Source organism: Kogia breviceps, chromosome 18, assembly GCF_026419965.1.
Source record: "Kogia breviceps isolate mKogBre1 chromosome 18, mKogBre1 haplotype 1, whole genome shotgun sequence".
Lineage (NCBI taxonomy): Eukaryota > Metazoa > Chordata > Mammalia > Artiodactyla > Physeteridae > Kogia > Kogia breviceps.
This window is the reverse complement of record NC_081327.1, coordinates 14,983,445-14,998,436: the sequence shown is the minus strand read 5'-3', so window position 1 is coordinate 14,998,436 and position 14,992 is coordinate 14,983,445. Positions and strand designations below refer to the sequence as shown.

General features: G+C 53.2%; 1 protein-coding gene across 1 annotated transcript; it reads left to right on the top strand.

Moving 5' to 3' along the window:
- Positions 1–1,995: 1,995 nt before the first annotated feature.
- Positions 1,996–13,763, top strand: CD22 (CD22 molecule). The gene is made up of 14 exons (XM_059044339.2): positions 1,996–2,041; positions 4,143–4,198; positions 4,462–4,836; positions 5,749–6,042; positions 7,053–7,319; positions 7,455–7,718; positions 8,763–9,020; positions 9,218–9,478; positions 9,561–9,824; positions 11,406–11,502; positions 11,657–11,732; positions 11,926–12,050; positions 12,452–12,536; positions 12,846–13,763. Exons 2-14 carry the CDS (start codon positions 4,165–4,167, stop codon positions 12,975–12,977), a joined length of 2,532 nt encoding a protein of 843 aa, XP_058900322.1. The 5' UTR covers positions 1,996–2,041; positions 4,143–4,164; the 3' UTR covers positions 12,978–13,763.
- Positions 13,764–14,992: the final 1,229 nt, after the last annotated feature.

Here is a 14,992-nt window from a genome sequence, read left to right as displayed (position 1 = left end):
TTGTGAAATTTTTTGTTCTATTTCTTTGAAAAATGCCAGTGGTAGTTTGACAGGGATTGCATTGAATCTGTAGATTGCTTTCGGTTGTAGAGTCATTTTCACAATGTTGATTCTTCCAATCCAAGAACATGGTATATCTCTCCATCTGTTTGTATCATCTTTTAATTTCTTTCATCAGTGTCTTATAGTTTTCTGCATAGAGGTGTTTTGTTTCCTTAGGTAGGTTTATTCCTAGATATTTTATTCATTTTGTTGCAGTGGTAAATGGGAGTGCTTCCTTAATTTCTCTTTCGGTTTTTTCATCATTAGTGTATAGGAATGCAAGAGATTTCTGTGGATTAACATTGTATCCTGCTACTTTACCAAATTCATCGATTAGCTCTAGTAGTTTTCTGGTAGAATCTTTAGGATTCTCTATGTATAGTATCATGTCATCTGCAAACAGTGACAGCTTTACTTCTTCTTTTCCGATTTGGATTCCTTTTATTTCTTTTTCTTCTCTGATTGCTGCGGCTAAAACTTCCAAAACAATGTTGAATAATAGTGGTGAGAGTGGGCAATCTTGTCTTGTTCCTGATCTTAGTGGAAATGGTTGCAGTTTTTCACCATTGAGGACAATGTTGGCTGTGGGTTTGTCATATATGGCCTTTATTATGTTGAAATAAGTTCCCTCTATGCCTACTTTCTGGAGGGTTTTTCTCATAAATGGGTGTTGAATTTTGTCAAAAGCTTTCTCTGCATCTATTGAGATGATCATATGGTTTTTATTCTTCAGTTTGTTGATATGGTGTATCACATTGATTGATTTGCATATATTGAAGAATCCTTGCATTCCTGGGATAAACCCCACTTGATCATGGTGTATGATCCTTTTAATGTGCTGTTGGATTCTGTTGCTAGTATTTTGTTGAGGATTTTTGCATCTATGTTCATCAGTGATATTGGCCTGTAGTTTTCTTTCTTTGTGACATCTTTGTCTGGCTTTGGTATCAGGGTGATGGTGGCCTCGTAGAATGAGTTTGAGAATGTTCTTCCCTCTGCTATATTCTGGAAGAGTTTGAGCAGGATAGGTGTTAGCTCTTCTCTAAATGTTTGATAGAATTCGCCTGTGAAGACATCTAGTCCTGGACTTTTGTTTGTTGGAAGATTTTTCATCACAGTTTCAATTTCAGTACTTGTGATTGGTCTGTTTATATTTTCTATTTCTCCCTGGTTCAGTCATGGAAGGTTGTGCTTTTCTAAGAATTTGTCCATTTCTTCCAGGTTGTCCATTTTATTGGCATACAGTTGCTTGTAGTAATCTCTCATGATCCTTTGTATTTCTGCAGTGTCAGCTGTTACTTCTCCTTTCTCATTTCTAATTCTATTGATTTGAGTATTCTCCCTTTTTTTCTTGATGAGTCTGGCTAATGGTTTATCAATTTTGTTTATCTTCTCAAAGAACCAGCTTTTAGTTTTATTGATCTTTGCTATTGTTTCCATCATTTCTTTTTCATTTATTTCTGATCTGAACTTTATGATTTCTTTCCTTCTGCTAACTTTGGGGTTTTTGTGTTCTTCTTTCTCTAATTGCTTTAGGTGTAAGGTTAGGTTGTTTATTTGAGATGTTTCTTGTTTCTTGAGGCAGGATTGTATTGCTATAAACTTCTCTCTTAGAACTGCTTTTGCTGCATCCCATAGGTTTTGGGTCATCGTGTTTTCATTGTCATTTGTTTCTAGGTATTTTGTAATTTCCTCTTTGATTTCTTTGGTGATCTCTTGGTTAAGTAATATTCTTTTGTATACATTTTCTTTATCCACTCATCCATCAGTGAACACCTAGGTTACTTGCATGTTTGCAGGGTTGCGATGCAGATATCTTTTCCAGTTAGCATTTTGTTTCCTTCAGATAAATACCCAGAAGTGGCTTTGCTGCCAAAGAGAGATGGCGGGGTGTGGCCAAGAAGAGTGAAAATCAATCACTAGCGACTTTGCTGTGCTTCCCCTTTCACTCTTAGATGCTGCCAGGGTCCCTGAAGAAAGAAGACACATGAGGAAACAGGTAAAAACTATTTTGTTCTCTTTTGCATTCGACAAGCAAGTAGGGAGCCGCTGCCATGTGCCAGGCACAATTCTAGGGGCTGGGAGTGCAGTGGGACTCCCCTCCCTTTCTCTTGCCTGTGTGACAACAGATAGTAATCCCCGGTCTTTGAGCATCTCCCTTGCCAGGCCTGGCAAGTCTTCTGAGAGCAGGAGGCATCACTGGTTGCCCAGGAGGGAAGAATGGACTCAAGGAGGCCGGCTCTGAGGTTCTGCAGGGCTCTAAACAGGCCCATGTTGAGCAGACCAAGGGTCCAGAGCCTTTGTGCCCAATGCCGACCGTTCCCAGCATTCCACGCCCCATCCTGCCTTAGTTGCCTTCCAAGCGCAGGCCTGGGGCCCACTTCTTGTTTTCCAGAGACTGCCTGGAGCTCCGTGGGGTAAGCATGCAGCCCTGCTCTGAGAAGCAACCCTCTTCCACTGGTCCTGGCATTCTCCAGCTGGTCCCCAATGAGGGTGTGACTGGTGGCTGCTGGCAGAGGGGGTACCCTGGCCCAGCTACTGGAGGCTAGTCTTTGCCATGGGGGATGGAATCTGGCCCTGGCCATAGCCCTTGTGGAGACCCAGAGGGGACCTGAGGGAGCATCCCTCAGAACACTGACCCTGCAGCCCTGCCAAGTTTCTCATGGAAAACGTAAAATAGTTCCCATGGCTAAAGAAGTATGGGTCGTGTACTCTACTCTAGCCCCCATGCTGGGAGATGCATGGTGCACATACAGCTGGTTAAAGGGCTTGAAAAGGCCTGCACTAAAGACATCTATTTCACTTCTTAAAATCCAGCTTCCCTCAAACAGATGTGACCTTGAGGACTTTTTTCTGTGTAACACTATTAGCACCTGCAGGGCTCTATGAGCTCTGCATGGAGAGTCTGCCCTAATCCATGCCCAGGCCAGACCAGCACGGCCGCCATGCCCGGGAACAGACCCCCTTCCTACTTTCAGCCAGCAGCCTAGCTTTCCCCACACCGGTCCTGGACACCCAACGGTCCTTTAGCATAAGCCACGCAGCCGGGGTAGATAAACAGCCAGCCGGGTGGGGGGGGGGGGCTTGGGGAGGGGACGCCGATGTGTGGGAACTGTCGGCTGGGCGGGTGGGAGAGACGCAGGTCTGTGCTGAGACAGGAGACACACTCTGTTGGCACGTCCTGCTGGCTCCCCGGGGACAGGCATTCAGGGCACGACCATGTAAATGGAGACTTAAATTTAACTCTATGTAAATGCAACTCTATGTAAAAGTCCGGCGAGGCGGCAGTCCAGCTCACCGCACGTGCGCCCACACGTAGAGAAGGGCAGCGGTTGCACGTGGGCAGCCCTTGGACTACCTCTGGCCCACAGACACGTTTTGTTTGACCAGCACTGTGTTTATGTGTTGTTTGCAAAGCAGGTCATTTCACATGAAACTCCGGCTTCTTACTTCTTTTAAAACAGTAGGAGATCAGGCAGTGCTGAGCCCACGTTCCCACTTGACTGGAATTGAGAGAGTCATGGCCTTGACTCAAGAGGTGTCCCCACCTGCTTGACTTGTTTCCTAACCAGCCCATGGGGGCATCTGAGGGGGACCCTTGGACCACATTCTCCTAAGTCCTTTCAGACCCTTCTAAATGCTCTCCTGGCATCATACTTAATGATTGGTTTCAGAGTGCTTTTTTTTTCCTGGTCTTTAAAATCAAGTTTTGGCCACGTCTCTCCGCTATGTGAAACCCTTCGCTAGTTGACCCAAGGTCCCCTAGGGCCTGGCATTCGAGGTGCTCAGCAGTTTGGTACCACTCAAAGCCTGAGAGCTGGGCAGCAAGTTTATAAAATTTTGGATGGATGGACGGAAGAAAGGAAGGAGTGCTGGGAAGAGAGAGGCTAGGCTTACATGGTTCTCGGGCTGATGGAAAAGGCACAGCATATCCAGAAAAAGGCCCTGTGAGCTTCCAGAATTCCCTATCCTGCCACGCAACCAGACACGGTCTTCTCGGAATCAGGGAGAAGGGATTGGAGCGCAGTGGGTGAGCAAGAAAAGCTGTCTGGAAGATGTAAGTGACCAGATGGCTTAAAGACAAACTCTTCCTGGCCCAGGCTCCCGCCTAGACAGAGCACCATGCATCTCCTCGGTCCCTTGCTTCTGCTTCTTGGTAAGGATGGTGGCCTAGGCAGATACTTGGGTCTGGGATGCCTGTGGGAGCTGGAGGAGGAGGAGGAGGAAAGGTGGGGGCAGAAAGAGTAAATGGGGGGCAGGGTGGGGACATTCAGTGCATGTGTGTGTGTGTGTGTGTGTGTGTATGTATACTTCTCTCTTTGTGTATCTGCCTGTCCCCTGCGTCTCTTCAGAGGAAATTCTTTAGAATGCTCTCATTGTCCTTCAGTAATGCTTTCTGTTCACTCTGGTGGGTTCCAGAATACTTGGCTTTCTCTGACTCAGCCCGCTGGACATTTGAACATCCCAAGACCCTCTACGCCTGGGATGGAGCCTGCGTCTGGATTCCCTGCCACTACCGTATCCTAAACAAGCAATCCCTAGATAACCTGACCGTGTACCACAATTATAAGTACGACAACTCCACCAAGAGCTACAATGGGACCATCCTCTATAAGAACCTAAAAATCAGGAATTTTCCTCCTCGTCAGGGAAGGGTACAATTCCTGGGAGACAACAGATCCAACTGCACCCTCCTCATCAATCCTGTGAAAGCCAGTGACAGCGGTCAGCTGGGGCTGAGGATGACGTCGAGGGAGGACAAATGGATGGAGCCCATAAGCCTCAACATCTCTGGTAAGGCCCCGAGGACGGGCTCCTTCGTCTCGGCAATGAGGAGGGCGGGAAACACCTGACTCCTGGGACAGCTCACAAAACAGGTTGCCTGCCGAGGCCAGACGGGGGCGCCAGTGAGAGGCCGGGGTGCCACAGGACAGTGGCGCCCGTGGCAGACTGGAGAGTGGGCGCTCATCTCTCCTTGAGCATCTCCCCTGCCACTCAGCCTCTGCCCATTCTAGAATCTGGCTTCCAGGTTGCCTGGCTTTTCCAGAGATGGAAATCTGAATTTTCAAGTGAAATCTCCCAATGTGTTAATGCGGGGGATCGATTCTAATTAGGCCTTCGTGGCTCCACGACACACGGAGAGGGTGTGAACCAAACACAGGTCTGGGGCCTCCACCCCAGGGAGTGTGCTCGCTCCATTCCACGGCCTGTTTATTCGGCGGGTGGTTCTAAGCAGCCCTATGTTTGGGGTGAGAGATGCAGCTTCAGGCGCTGCAGTCTGAGGGCGGCCCAGCCTCGGGGAGAGCAGGGACTTGCTGCACACAGGCCTCTCCGCTAAAGGAGTCCCCTCCAGGAGCGCCGTGTGGGAGGTCTCCGATACTAAGGCCTCTGAACAGATGCAGGTTTGCCCTCCAAGCTAAGCGTGGTGAACTAAACGTGGAGTGCCGGGGGAGGGGTCTGGAAAACATTTAGAAAGCAAACACCAGGGGGTGTGAACGAAGTAACTATAAAACATAAAACACAATTTCTAAGGAGGATCAGCTTTCACAAGACCTTTCAGGGGGTGTTTTGGCCGAGCAGAGAAAGGCAGGCTCGGAGAGAGGTGGACGGGACTGGCCAGGGATTCCTGATGGGTTATCTGGGGCAGGGCATCTAAAGCTTGGTCCAGGCTCCCAGACCTCCAGCGTGGCCCCTGCTCTTTTGCAGAGACGGCTCCTCCACCCCACATTGAGCTCCCTCCGGAAATCCGGGAGCTCCGCGACGCCACTGTCACCTGCTTGCTGAATTTCGCCTGCTTTGAGTACCAGGTTCATCTGCAGTGGTCCCTGGAGGAGCCTGCGGTCACCTCCACCTCCCTGTCCACTAAGAGTGTCTCCACCCAGAGCAGCCTGACGTTCCAGCCTCAGTGGACTCACCACGGCAAGAACCTGACCTGCCAGCTCTGGGACCCCACGGAACGGCAGTTACTCTCTGAGGAAACGGTGTGGCTGGATGTGAAGCGTGAGTCTCCCCAGCGCTTCTGTGGGAGGGCCGAGGGTCCTGTGGTCTCTTCACCCCCGCAGGGGGTAACAGGAGCCCACGCAGAGGGGAGCATTGGGAATGGTCCAGGCAGAGCTGCGGCCCCTCCTCCACCATTCCCACCGTCAGCGCTGGTATTTCGGGGGACACCTGATTCAGCATAAAATAATCTATCCTCAAACCATGACCTGATCTGGGGATCACCTGGTTAAGGTTTTCTTGGTTCCCCTGGGGGGCGGGGTGAAGAATTTTTTCACATCATCTTTTTGTGCCTCATTCGTTCGTTCGTTCAATAAATATTTGTTGTGAACCTACTAGGCCTTACTACGGCTGCCAGGGATAGAGCAGTGAGCAAAGTTCTCGCCCACGTGGAACTAGCATTGCAGTCAGGGAGACGAAGAGTAGACAGGTGAAACGGGAAATAGAGAACATATGTGTAGGTGGTGCTAAGCGTAGCACGAAAAAATAAAGCAGGGCTGGGACAGAGGGAGTGAGGGATGGAGGCTGAACTTGAGCTGAGACTTGGGTGAAGGGAGGGCCTGAGGCAGGCATATCTCTGTGAGAAGAGCGTTCCAGGGAGAGGGAAGAGCAAGTCCAAGGCCTTGAGGTAGGAGCTCGGTGTGTCTGCCTCAGAGCAAGGAGCCAGCAAGCTTGGCACCGCGTCCAAGGGGCCCAGTGGTAGGAAAGGAAGGCCGAGAGGGACCGGGACGCTAGATCTCGTGGGCTGCAGTGAGGGTTTTGGATTTTTCTCTAAGTGTGGAATCCACTGAACGGTTTCAAGCAGGAGACTGGCAAGGTCTGGCGGACAGTCCTGGGAATGCTGCTGGCTGCTGGTGGAGACCAGACCTTCGGGGTCTGGGGTGGGGGGAGCAGAGAACCCGGTTGGGAGACTGTGACGGTCAGTCACCTGGCGCTTGGGCCCTGCAACTTGTGAGTACTTCACACCCTCTGAGAATTCCTTCCCCTCCCTCACTGTGCCTTGGCTCCTCCAGATGCACCAAAGTTGAAGATCCAGGTCAGTCCCAGAGAAGCCACTGTAACAGAGGGAGAGTCCGTGACCATGACGTGCCAGACTGTCAGCAGCAACCCATGGCACCAGGGTGTGTCCTGGCTCAGGGACGGGGCCCCGCTGGTGGGGGAGGAGACGCCCACGCTTACTCTGCCCCAGGTGACCAGGAATATGAGCGGGCAGTACCAGTGCAACGCCCGCAACGATGTGGGCTCAGAAAGGTCGGAAGCAGTGGACCTCCAAGTGCACTGTGAGCCTCCTGGGAGCTGGGGAAGGGCCAGGCCGGGGGGTCAGCAGGGGCACCTTCCAGGCCCATGGGAGGGGAGCCCCGGAGGCCTCTGCTCACCCACGCCCCCAATCCCCTGGCCTCGGCCTCTTCTTCCAGATGCTCCGGAACCTTCCAGGGTTCAGATCCTCCCCTCGCCAACTAAGGAAGGAAATAAAGTAGAGCTGACCTGTATATCACTGGCCAATCCTCCTCCCACAAATTACACCTGGTACTACAATGGGCTAGAGATGCCTGGCAAGACAGACAGGACCTTCCAGATCCCAGAGGTCCTCCTCAGGCACGCCGGGAAGTACTCCTGCCTGGCGGAAAATAGTCTTGGTCCTGGACAAGTCGGCCAGGAAGCTGACTTGGAAGTCCAGTGTGAGTAGTCGCAGAGCTACTGGAGGGAGGAGATGGCTCTGGGGGCGGGAGGAAGGCAGATGAGCCCGCGAAGGGACAGCAAGCAGAGACCAGGGGGTCCTGGCAGACAAGCTTCTTGGGGCGGGTGTTGGGTTCACAGTTGTGTCCTTAGCACCAGACAGGGCCTGGCTCGCGGGAGGTGCTCCGTAGATCCTTGTTGACTTGCATGAACGGCAAGATGCCAGGGTCCCATGAGGGACGCGGAGACTTGGCGTCACTCGGCAGTGGCCGAGTCCCCGAAGGGGTCCTGAAGCTTTCGAGGAGAACCGGGGCAAAATGCTTCATTACCTCTCGGTTGTCAGGCCCTGTTTAACACAGTGAGTCTTGGCACTGAGGAGAGCCCAGGACAAAGAGAATCCCTAGGTTTGACCCTTGGACCCTGGGATGTCATAGTCGGGGCCAGATACTCTGATGTGGATGCCCCAATCCTGAAATCGAGACACCGGATATGTGGTAACAGCAGCAGGAGCAGCGTGTGTTGCGTGTTTACGGCGCGCCACAGGGCTCTAACGGCACCCTCGCTCCACCTCCAACGAGTCCACAAGGTTAGCTACTCACAGGACCCCATCTGACAGACGAGTCAACTGAGGCCTGCAGCCCATGATCACACAACTCCAAGGGGCAGGATCCGGCAGGCTGGATCCAGAGCTATGTTTTTCTTTTTCTTTTTTTTTAAATTAACGCCCTTACTGTAGTGACCCGGCTCCGCGCCCCAGACCCGTGCAGAGACCCACAAAGAGTGGCCCCTGCCTTGCACGGCACCACACATACTCCGCCCAGAGCTGCGCTCTTAACCGCTGCACCATCCTGTCTCAAACCACAACCAGGCCAAATGGCCAGGGCAGGGTTTCTGTCCTCAGAGGCAAGAGGGAAGCACAAGGCTTCCCTCGGCTAACAGAGGAACTGCGTGAATGCAGGGCTCGGGAAGGGGGAAGAGGAAGCGGGAAGGGACAGGTCTTATGGGTGGCTGACTTTTCTTCACCCACCTCTCTGGTTTTCTTCCAGATCCCCCCAAGGAGGTAATCACAGTGATTCAAAACCCCACACCGATTCGAGAAGGAGACAGTGTGATCCTGTCCTGTACCTACAATTCCAGTAATCCCCGAGTTACCCGATATGAATGGAATCACCTAGGCTTCCAGGACCAGCTATTACCTGCTCGGCTGACGATTCGAAAAGTTGCCTGGGACACAGGGCCAGTCAAATGCGCAGCCTGTAACCAGTGGTGTCTGTGGTCTCCCCCTGTCAACCTGGATGTCCAGTGTGAGTGCTCTGGGCCGGGGAATCTGGGGGGGGGGGCCAGGTGGGGTGCAGGGCTCTACGGGTGAGGAGACCGAAGCCTGAACCGCAGTCCTCACAGAGAGTTGAGGGGTGAGAGTCAGGCCTCAGGGCCAAGGGGAGAGGAAGAGGGGAAGAGGGGAAGAGACCCAAGAGGTCAGCCTGAGGTCCTTGCTCTCCAGATGCCCCCAAAGACGTCAGTGTCCAGGTCACTTCCCACAATGAGATTCGCTCTGGGCACCCGGTCCTCCTCCAATGTGACTTCTTAAGTAGCCGCCCCACGGATGTCCGCTTCTTCTGGAAGAAAAATGGAATCTTTCTGGAGGAAGGAAAGAAACTGAGCTTTGATGCCATCTCTCCAGAAGACGCTGGAATCTACCACTGCTTGGTCAACAATTCCATAGGACAGACCTCGTCGAAGGCCTGGGCTCTCCAAGTGCTGTGTGAGTGGCTGGAGCCAGAGGCTGAGAGCAGAGACGGGCGGGCGACCGGCTACCCGGGTCCTGACTTCGCCTCTACTTACAGATGCACCCAGGAGCCTGCGTGTGTCCATCAGCCCGAAAGGCAGAGTGGTGGAGGGGAAGAAGGCAGTCCTGACGTGCGAGAGCGATGCCAACCCTCCCACCTCCCACTACGCGTGGTTTGACTGGAATAACCAAGACCTCCGCCATTATGGTCAGACGCTGAGATTGGACCCTGTGACGCTGCGGCACTCAGGCGCCTATTGGTGCCAGGGGACCAACAGGCTGGGCCGCGGCCAGTCGCCACCCACCACCCTCACTGTCTACTGTAAGGCCCCTTCCCTCTTGTTCTCTGGCCCTGGCCACTCCTGCAGCGCGTTCCTCCCCGCCTCTGCTCCTCCCCTGCCCCACCCTCCTGCCCTGCGAGTGCACGGAGGGTGGGGAGTGGGCAGCCTGTGCGCTCGGAGGCGCCCCTGCTCCACACACAGCTCCCCGCTCAGTCTCTCGCCACCCCAGGAGGATTCAGGCTGCCCCTACCTTCCAGACATCCTGAGCTCTTCCTGGCTCCCTCTCTCTGCCTCTTTCTCTCTTTGTCTCACCCTTGATAGGCTGCTTGTTTCTACCTTTTTATTTATTTATTTTTTTTGCAGTACGCGGGCCTCTCACTGTTGTGGCCTCTCCCGTTGCGGAGCACAGGCTCCGGACGCGCAGGCTCAGCGGCCGCGGCTCACGGGCCCAGCTGCTCTGCGGCCTGTGGGGTCTTCCTGGACCGGGGCACGAACCCGTGTCCTCTGCATCGGCAGGCGGACTCTCAACCACTGTGCCACCAGGAAAGCCCTTGTTTCTACCTTTTGAGATTGTAGTGTTGTTGTTGTTGTTTTAAAGACAATGTATGTACATGGTAAAAAACTAAAACAGCATGAAAGGGTAAATAGTGGAAGGACAGATACCTCTCCTTTCTTGCTCCCTGAGAACTCTACCCCCTCCCTCCCTTGAGGCTTTCGCTGTTGGCAGCTGGATATGGCCCCTCACAGAGATTTTTCTGTACGTGCACCATAGGCCTATAGAGATTTATGTCCATACACCCTTCCTTGTTACTCAGACGGTGGGAGAGCTCACACGTTGCCCTGAACTTCCCTTTCTTCCATGTAATAACAGCGCTTGGAGATTGTTTCTCTATCTGTGCATATACAGGGTGTCTGAAGAGTCTGGAAACACAGGGGAAAATATTTAATTTATTTATTGTGCTTTTTTCAGGTTAATGATTGGAGGCATGGCTTTAAATTTAGAGGATTGTCACTGGCAAAGCTGGTGCTGAAGGGAGCCAGTCTGAGGGTGTCATTTGGAAAAGTTACACATTGCATAAAAACATGTTCCCTGGGCCTCCCCTCTGCAGGCACCCTGGAGACCTGACTCTTTACTGAGGGTGCACTGTGGTCCCGTGTACGGATGTCAAATAACTCTGTGCCCACTGCCCTCCTCAAGGCTGGGTGCAGTCCCCTGCTCTGGGCACACCTGCGAAGAAAATTGTAGGCTAGGTTCCTACACGGACTGGCTGGCTCAGAGGACAAGTGATTTTAAGCATGGCCAAGCTGCCCTCTGAAGAGGCGGTACCATTTATGAGGGTTACGTGTTCTGTGTGTGCCCGAGTCTGTCACACAGCAGGAGCTCCTCTTGAGAAAGAGCTGCCCTTCCCTCCTAATGAGACATCCAGAGGGCAGGGCTGGCTTCTCCCTCTTTCTCTGCACCACACCCCCTGGGCAAGGAGGAGATGTCGCACAGGCCAGAAGGACCGTGGCTATGCAGAGAGAAGCCAAGGGTGCCTCCCAGGCAAAGATCACAGGGCAGAGCTGGCCTGCTCCCTGACTGAGGCAGTGTCATCAACTGACGTACCTCCTTTCTCTCTCAGATAGCTCAGCCACCATCAGCAGGCGAGCGGCCTGGGGGCTGGGGCTCTGCCTGGCCATCTTCTTCCTGGCAGCCTGCGGAGTCAAGCTTCAGCGGAGGTGAGTCCCTCCTGCTACTCACCACCCTTGCTCCCCCTCCGCCCATCCCAGAGAACGACCCCGGTGACTCAGTCCTGCAGCCCCCAGCACTCTGAGTCCACAGGGTCCTTTTCCCAGGCCCTGCATCCTCCCTGAGCAGGTCTTTATTTCCCAGCTGGAAGAGGATTCAGAGACAGCAGGGGCTACAGGAAAGTTCCAGTGGGCAGAGCTTCTTCGTGAGGAATGTAAAGGTAGGATGGGAGAAAGATGAAATGCAGGGCAGAGCTTCACGTCAAGAAAGAAACAAAGTGGAAAATCAACTACGTGTCAAATAAAGAAAAAAAAGAAACAACAAAGTGGGGAGGGGTGATAAAGAGTATGAGGGGCAGGGCAGCTAGGGTGGGGAGAGGAGTGGTAAGGGCTGAAATCTTGTCTTCCTCTCAGGCTCGAAGGATCCCCCAAGCTGAAGACCCCCACTCCCAGGGGTGCTACAATCCAGTGATGGAAGATGCCGTCAGCTACGCCGCCTTGCGCTTTCCTCTTGGCGAGACTGATGCACCGAGACCTGGGTACTGAGGGCACCGGGGGGGGGGGTGACACCTGCACCCTGGGAGGGTTGTGGGGGGAAGAGCTCGTGTCTCGCCTGCCCTCTTTGTGCCAGGCCCCTGCTTCATCTCCTCATTCCTGCTCCGTAACAACCCCCCCGGTAACAGTCTCGGGAATTGGATCTGTTCCTACAAACCGGGAGCATGCACAGCCACAGTCGGTCTCTATCACCAAGGTTGGGACTCTGCGATACATACATACATACATTCACTCATTTGACACATCAGCCCCTGCTGTGTGCACTAGGTATGATACAAGGGGCTGAGAGGCCGGGGGTGCTCTTAGGGTCTACGGGAGTTGGAAGAAGGAACAGATTTCATGCAAAAGGCTTCATTTGTGGTCATCTCTCTGCCTTCCCTCTCAGAGATGCAGGGACCTCAGAGACGCGGGGACTTGCCCCAAACAGGGACGACACGGTCACTTACTCTGTGGTGCAGAAGCGTCAAGTGGTAAGAGGGCAGAGCTATGGAAGGTGGGGAAGTGACGGGACCTGGCCTCGGCTGTGAGTCCCAGAGCCTGGGTGGGCTCGGTGCTGGCAGAGGCTGGGCGGTGGGGAGGGCTGCCCAGACCCTGGTGAGGTCAGACCCAGGGCAGGCACCTCCAAGTCTGAGGCCAGCTGCAGCCAGTTTCCAGACAAGAGGACTTGTGCTGGGGCTCTTGGACCCCCAGGCGGAGCCGAGGAGAGAAGGGACAGGGAAAGCGGGCTGTGGGAGGCTGGTGAGTGTGCGGCCACGCTCACCACCATGTGGTTTTCTCAGGGCGACTATGAGAACGTGACTCCAGAGGTCCTAGAAGAAGAGGGGATACATTACTCGGAGCTGGTTCATTTTGGGTTTGGGGAGCGGCCGCTGGCCCAGGAAGGAGTGGAATACGTGACCCTCAAGCACTGATGGCCAAACCAGCTGAGGTGGAGGTGTCAGGGGCTGCAGGGGCCAGGGTGGTCCTGGAACTTTCTCAGCCTCTGCTGTTCAGCTGCGAAGTCACACACACGCACACGCATGCACGCACACACACACGCATTCACGTACACACACATGCATTCACGCACGCACACACATGCACGCGCGCACACACACACACAGGAGTGCGCACACACGGTCACAGTTACTGCAACCCCAGCTGGTGCAGAGAACTTTGAACATGGTCCACAGACAGTCTTCCTTCTTAGCACTGGTAACCCCGACCCTCCAAAGGGTCTGTCCCTGGTCCTTTCCCACTCCCCTTCTCACCCAGAAATTCATCTAAATACCTGTCCTGAGCTGTACAAATCCCCCTGCTCCTTCCCAGCCGTCTGGCACCACCTACCCACTCCCAAACCCCACTCCCCAGCTGGCTGTGTCCCTGCGGGGATCAGTTGGTCATTCTTTTTATTACTCTCTCTCCCCATCCCTTTGACAACTCACCCCTGCTCTGATAACTGCACTCACTAATCTTATGCATAATTTTTGACTCCAGGGCAAAGCCCAGGGAAAGAGGCACAAAAATGAGGTAGAGGTACTGCCCTGGGCTGGTTTCTTCTCTAAGAGGCATTCCACGGGGAGGATTATGCTGCTGCGGCCCCTTTCCCCAGGGGCCTCGTGGTCTGAGACGTACACTGATGTGGACAAACGTGTAACAGACACAGAGCTACACAATAAACATGGCTCAGATGCCACGTCAACGAGCCAGTGAATGATTTCCAGTCTGCAGAGTCTGAGTGGGGACAGGGAGATGGGGCAGGCATCCTGGGGCTTGGGGAGAGGGGAAAGGTGACCTCACGAGCAAATCGCGAGCAGAGGTGACCTCACGAGCAGATAGGAGGGTCCATCGTCTTGTTGCCAAGAGTCCGCTGGCGTCACAGACAGAGTCTGAGTCTCGATTCTTCTGCTTAACCAGCCGAATGATCTTGGGCAAAGTTCACCGGCTTCTCTGAGCCTCAGTCTCTGTCTGTAACATGGAGATGCAGGTGGTTCGAGATAGGAAGTGAGGTATAACCTTATGTCATGTTATAAGAAGATTAATGCAATAGCCAAAAGTCCCTAAAAACCACATCCCCGTCTGATTTACATCTCTTGAATACCATAAAAAGGGGAAGCCAATGCATTACTCACAGCACTTCTCAAAAGTGACCCTGCCGCGTCGTTTCACAGCCCACAGCTGCCTGCCTTCTCGAAGGCCAGCTACCTTGAGGAACCTCTCAGCTTTTCTACCTCCCCTCGTGACCCCCACTAGCTCTCTAGTATGTCCTCTGGCCGACTTGCCAGGGAGGAGCTTCCGGCTTCTCCTCCGCTTCTCCGTCTGTTCTCTCTCCACCTGTTCTTCTGCTTCTCCCAAGGGGCCAAAGCCCATTCTCCTTCAGGGCAGGAACCTGTGGTTAATCATTCATCAAGATGACAGTCAAATTCCTGGCCTGTGGTGGGCGCTCTGAAGGCACCGCCTTCCTTGGCTGCCCTACTTTCCGTCTGCTCGATTCAGATGCTCTCTGAGAGGTTGTCCTTGGGATGCCCGAGGAGTGGGGCACTGATTTCCCCATCAACCTACTTTGTCCCTGGTTTGACGTCGTTTTTTTTTTTTTCTGGCCTCGCCACGTGGCTTGCAGGATCTTAGTTCCCTGACCAGGGATTCCACCCGGGCCCCCACAGTGAAAGTGCCAAGTCCTAACCACTGGACCACCAGGGAATTCCCTGGTTTGACTTGCTGTGAGCACCATCCACTTTTCTGGAGAAAGGGAAGGCTTCGAGAACTGTTGAAATGAGAGGGCAAGGGTCTGGGGACCAGTATCATTCAACCGTTTATTCAGCAAACATCTACTGAACACCTCCCACTGCATCCACCACAGAGCCAGTTGTTGGGGTACAAAAAAGATACAACATGGTCCTAATCTTGGGGGTCTCTAGTCTAGGTGTCCAGAGGGTTTTAGGAGCTG

Excerpts from the sequence above, each read along its gene's own strand:
- CD22 (XM_059044339.2), top strand. The coding sequence starts at position 4,165 with ATGCATCTCCTCGGTCCCTTGCTTCTGCTTCTTG. Across the intron at positions 4,199-4,461 it reads TCCCTTGCTTCTGCTTCTTG|AATACTTGGCTTTCTCTGAC; the intron begins GTAAGGATGGTG and ends GGTGGGTTCCAG. Across the intron at positions 11,503-11,656 it reads GGAGTCAAGCTTCAGCGGAG|CTGGAAGAGGATTCAGAGAC; the intron begins GTGAGTCCCTCC and ends TTTATTTCCCAG.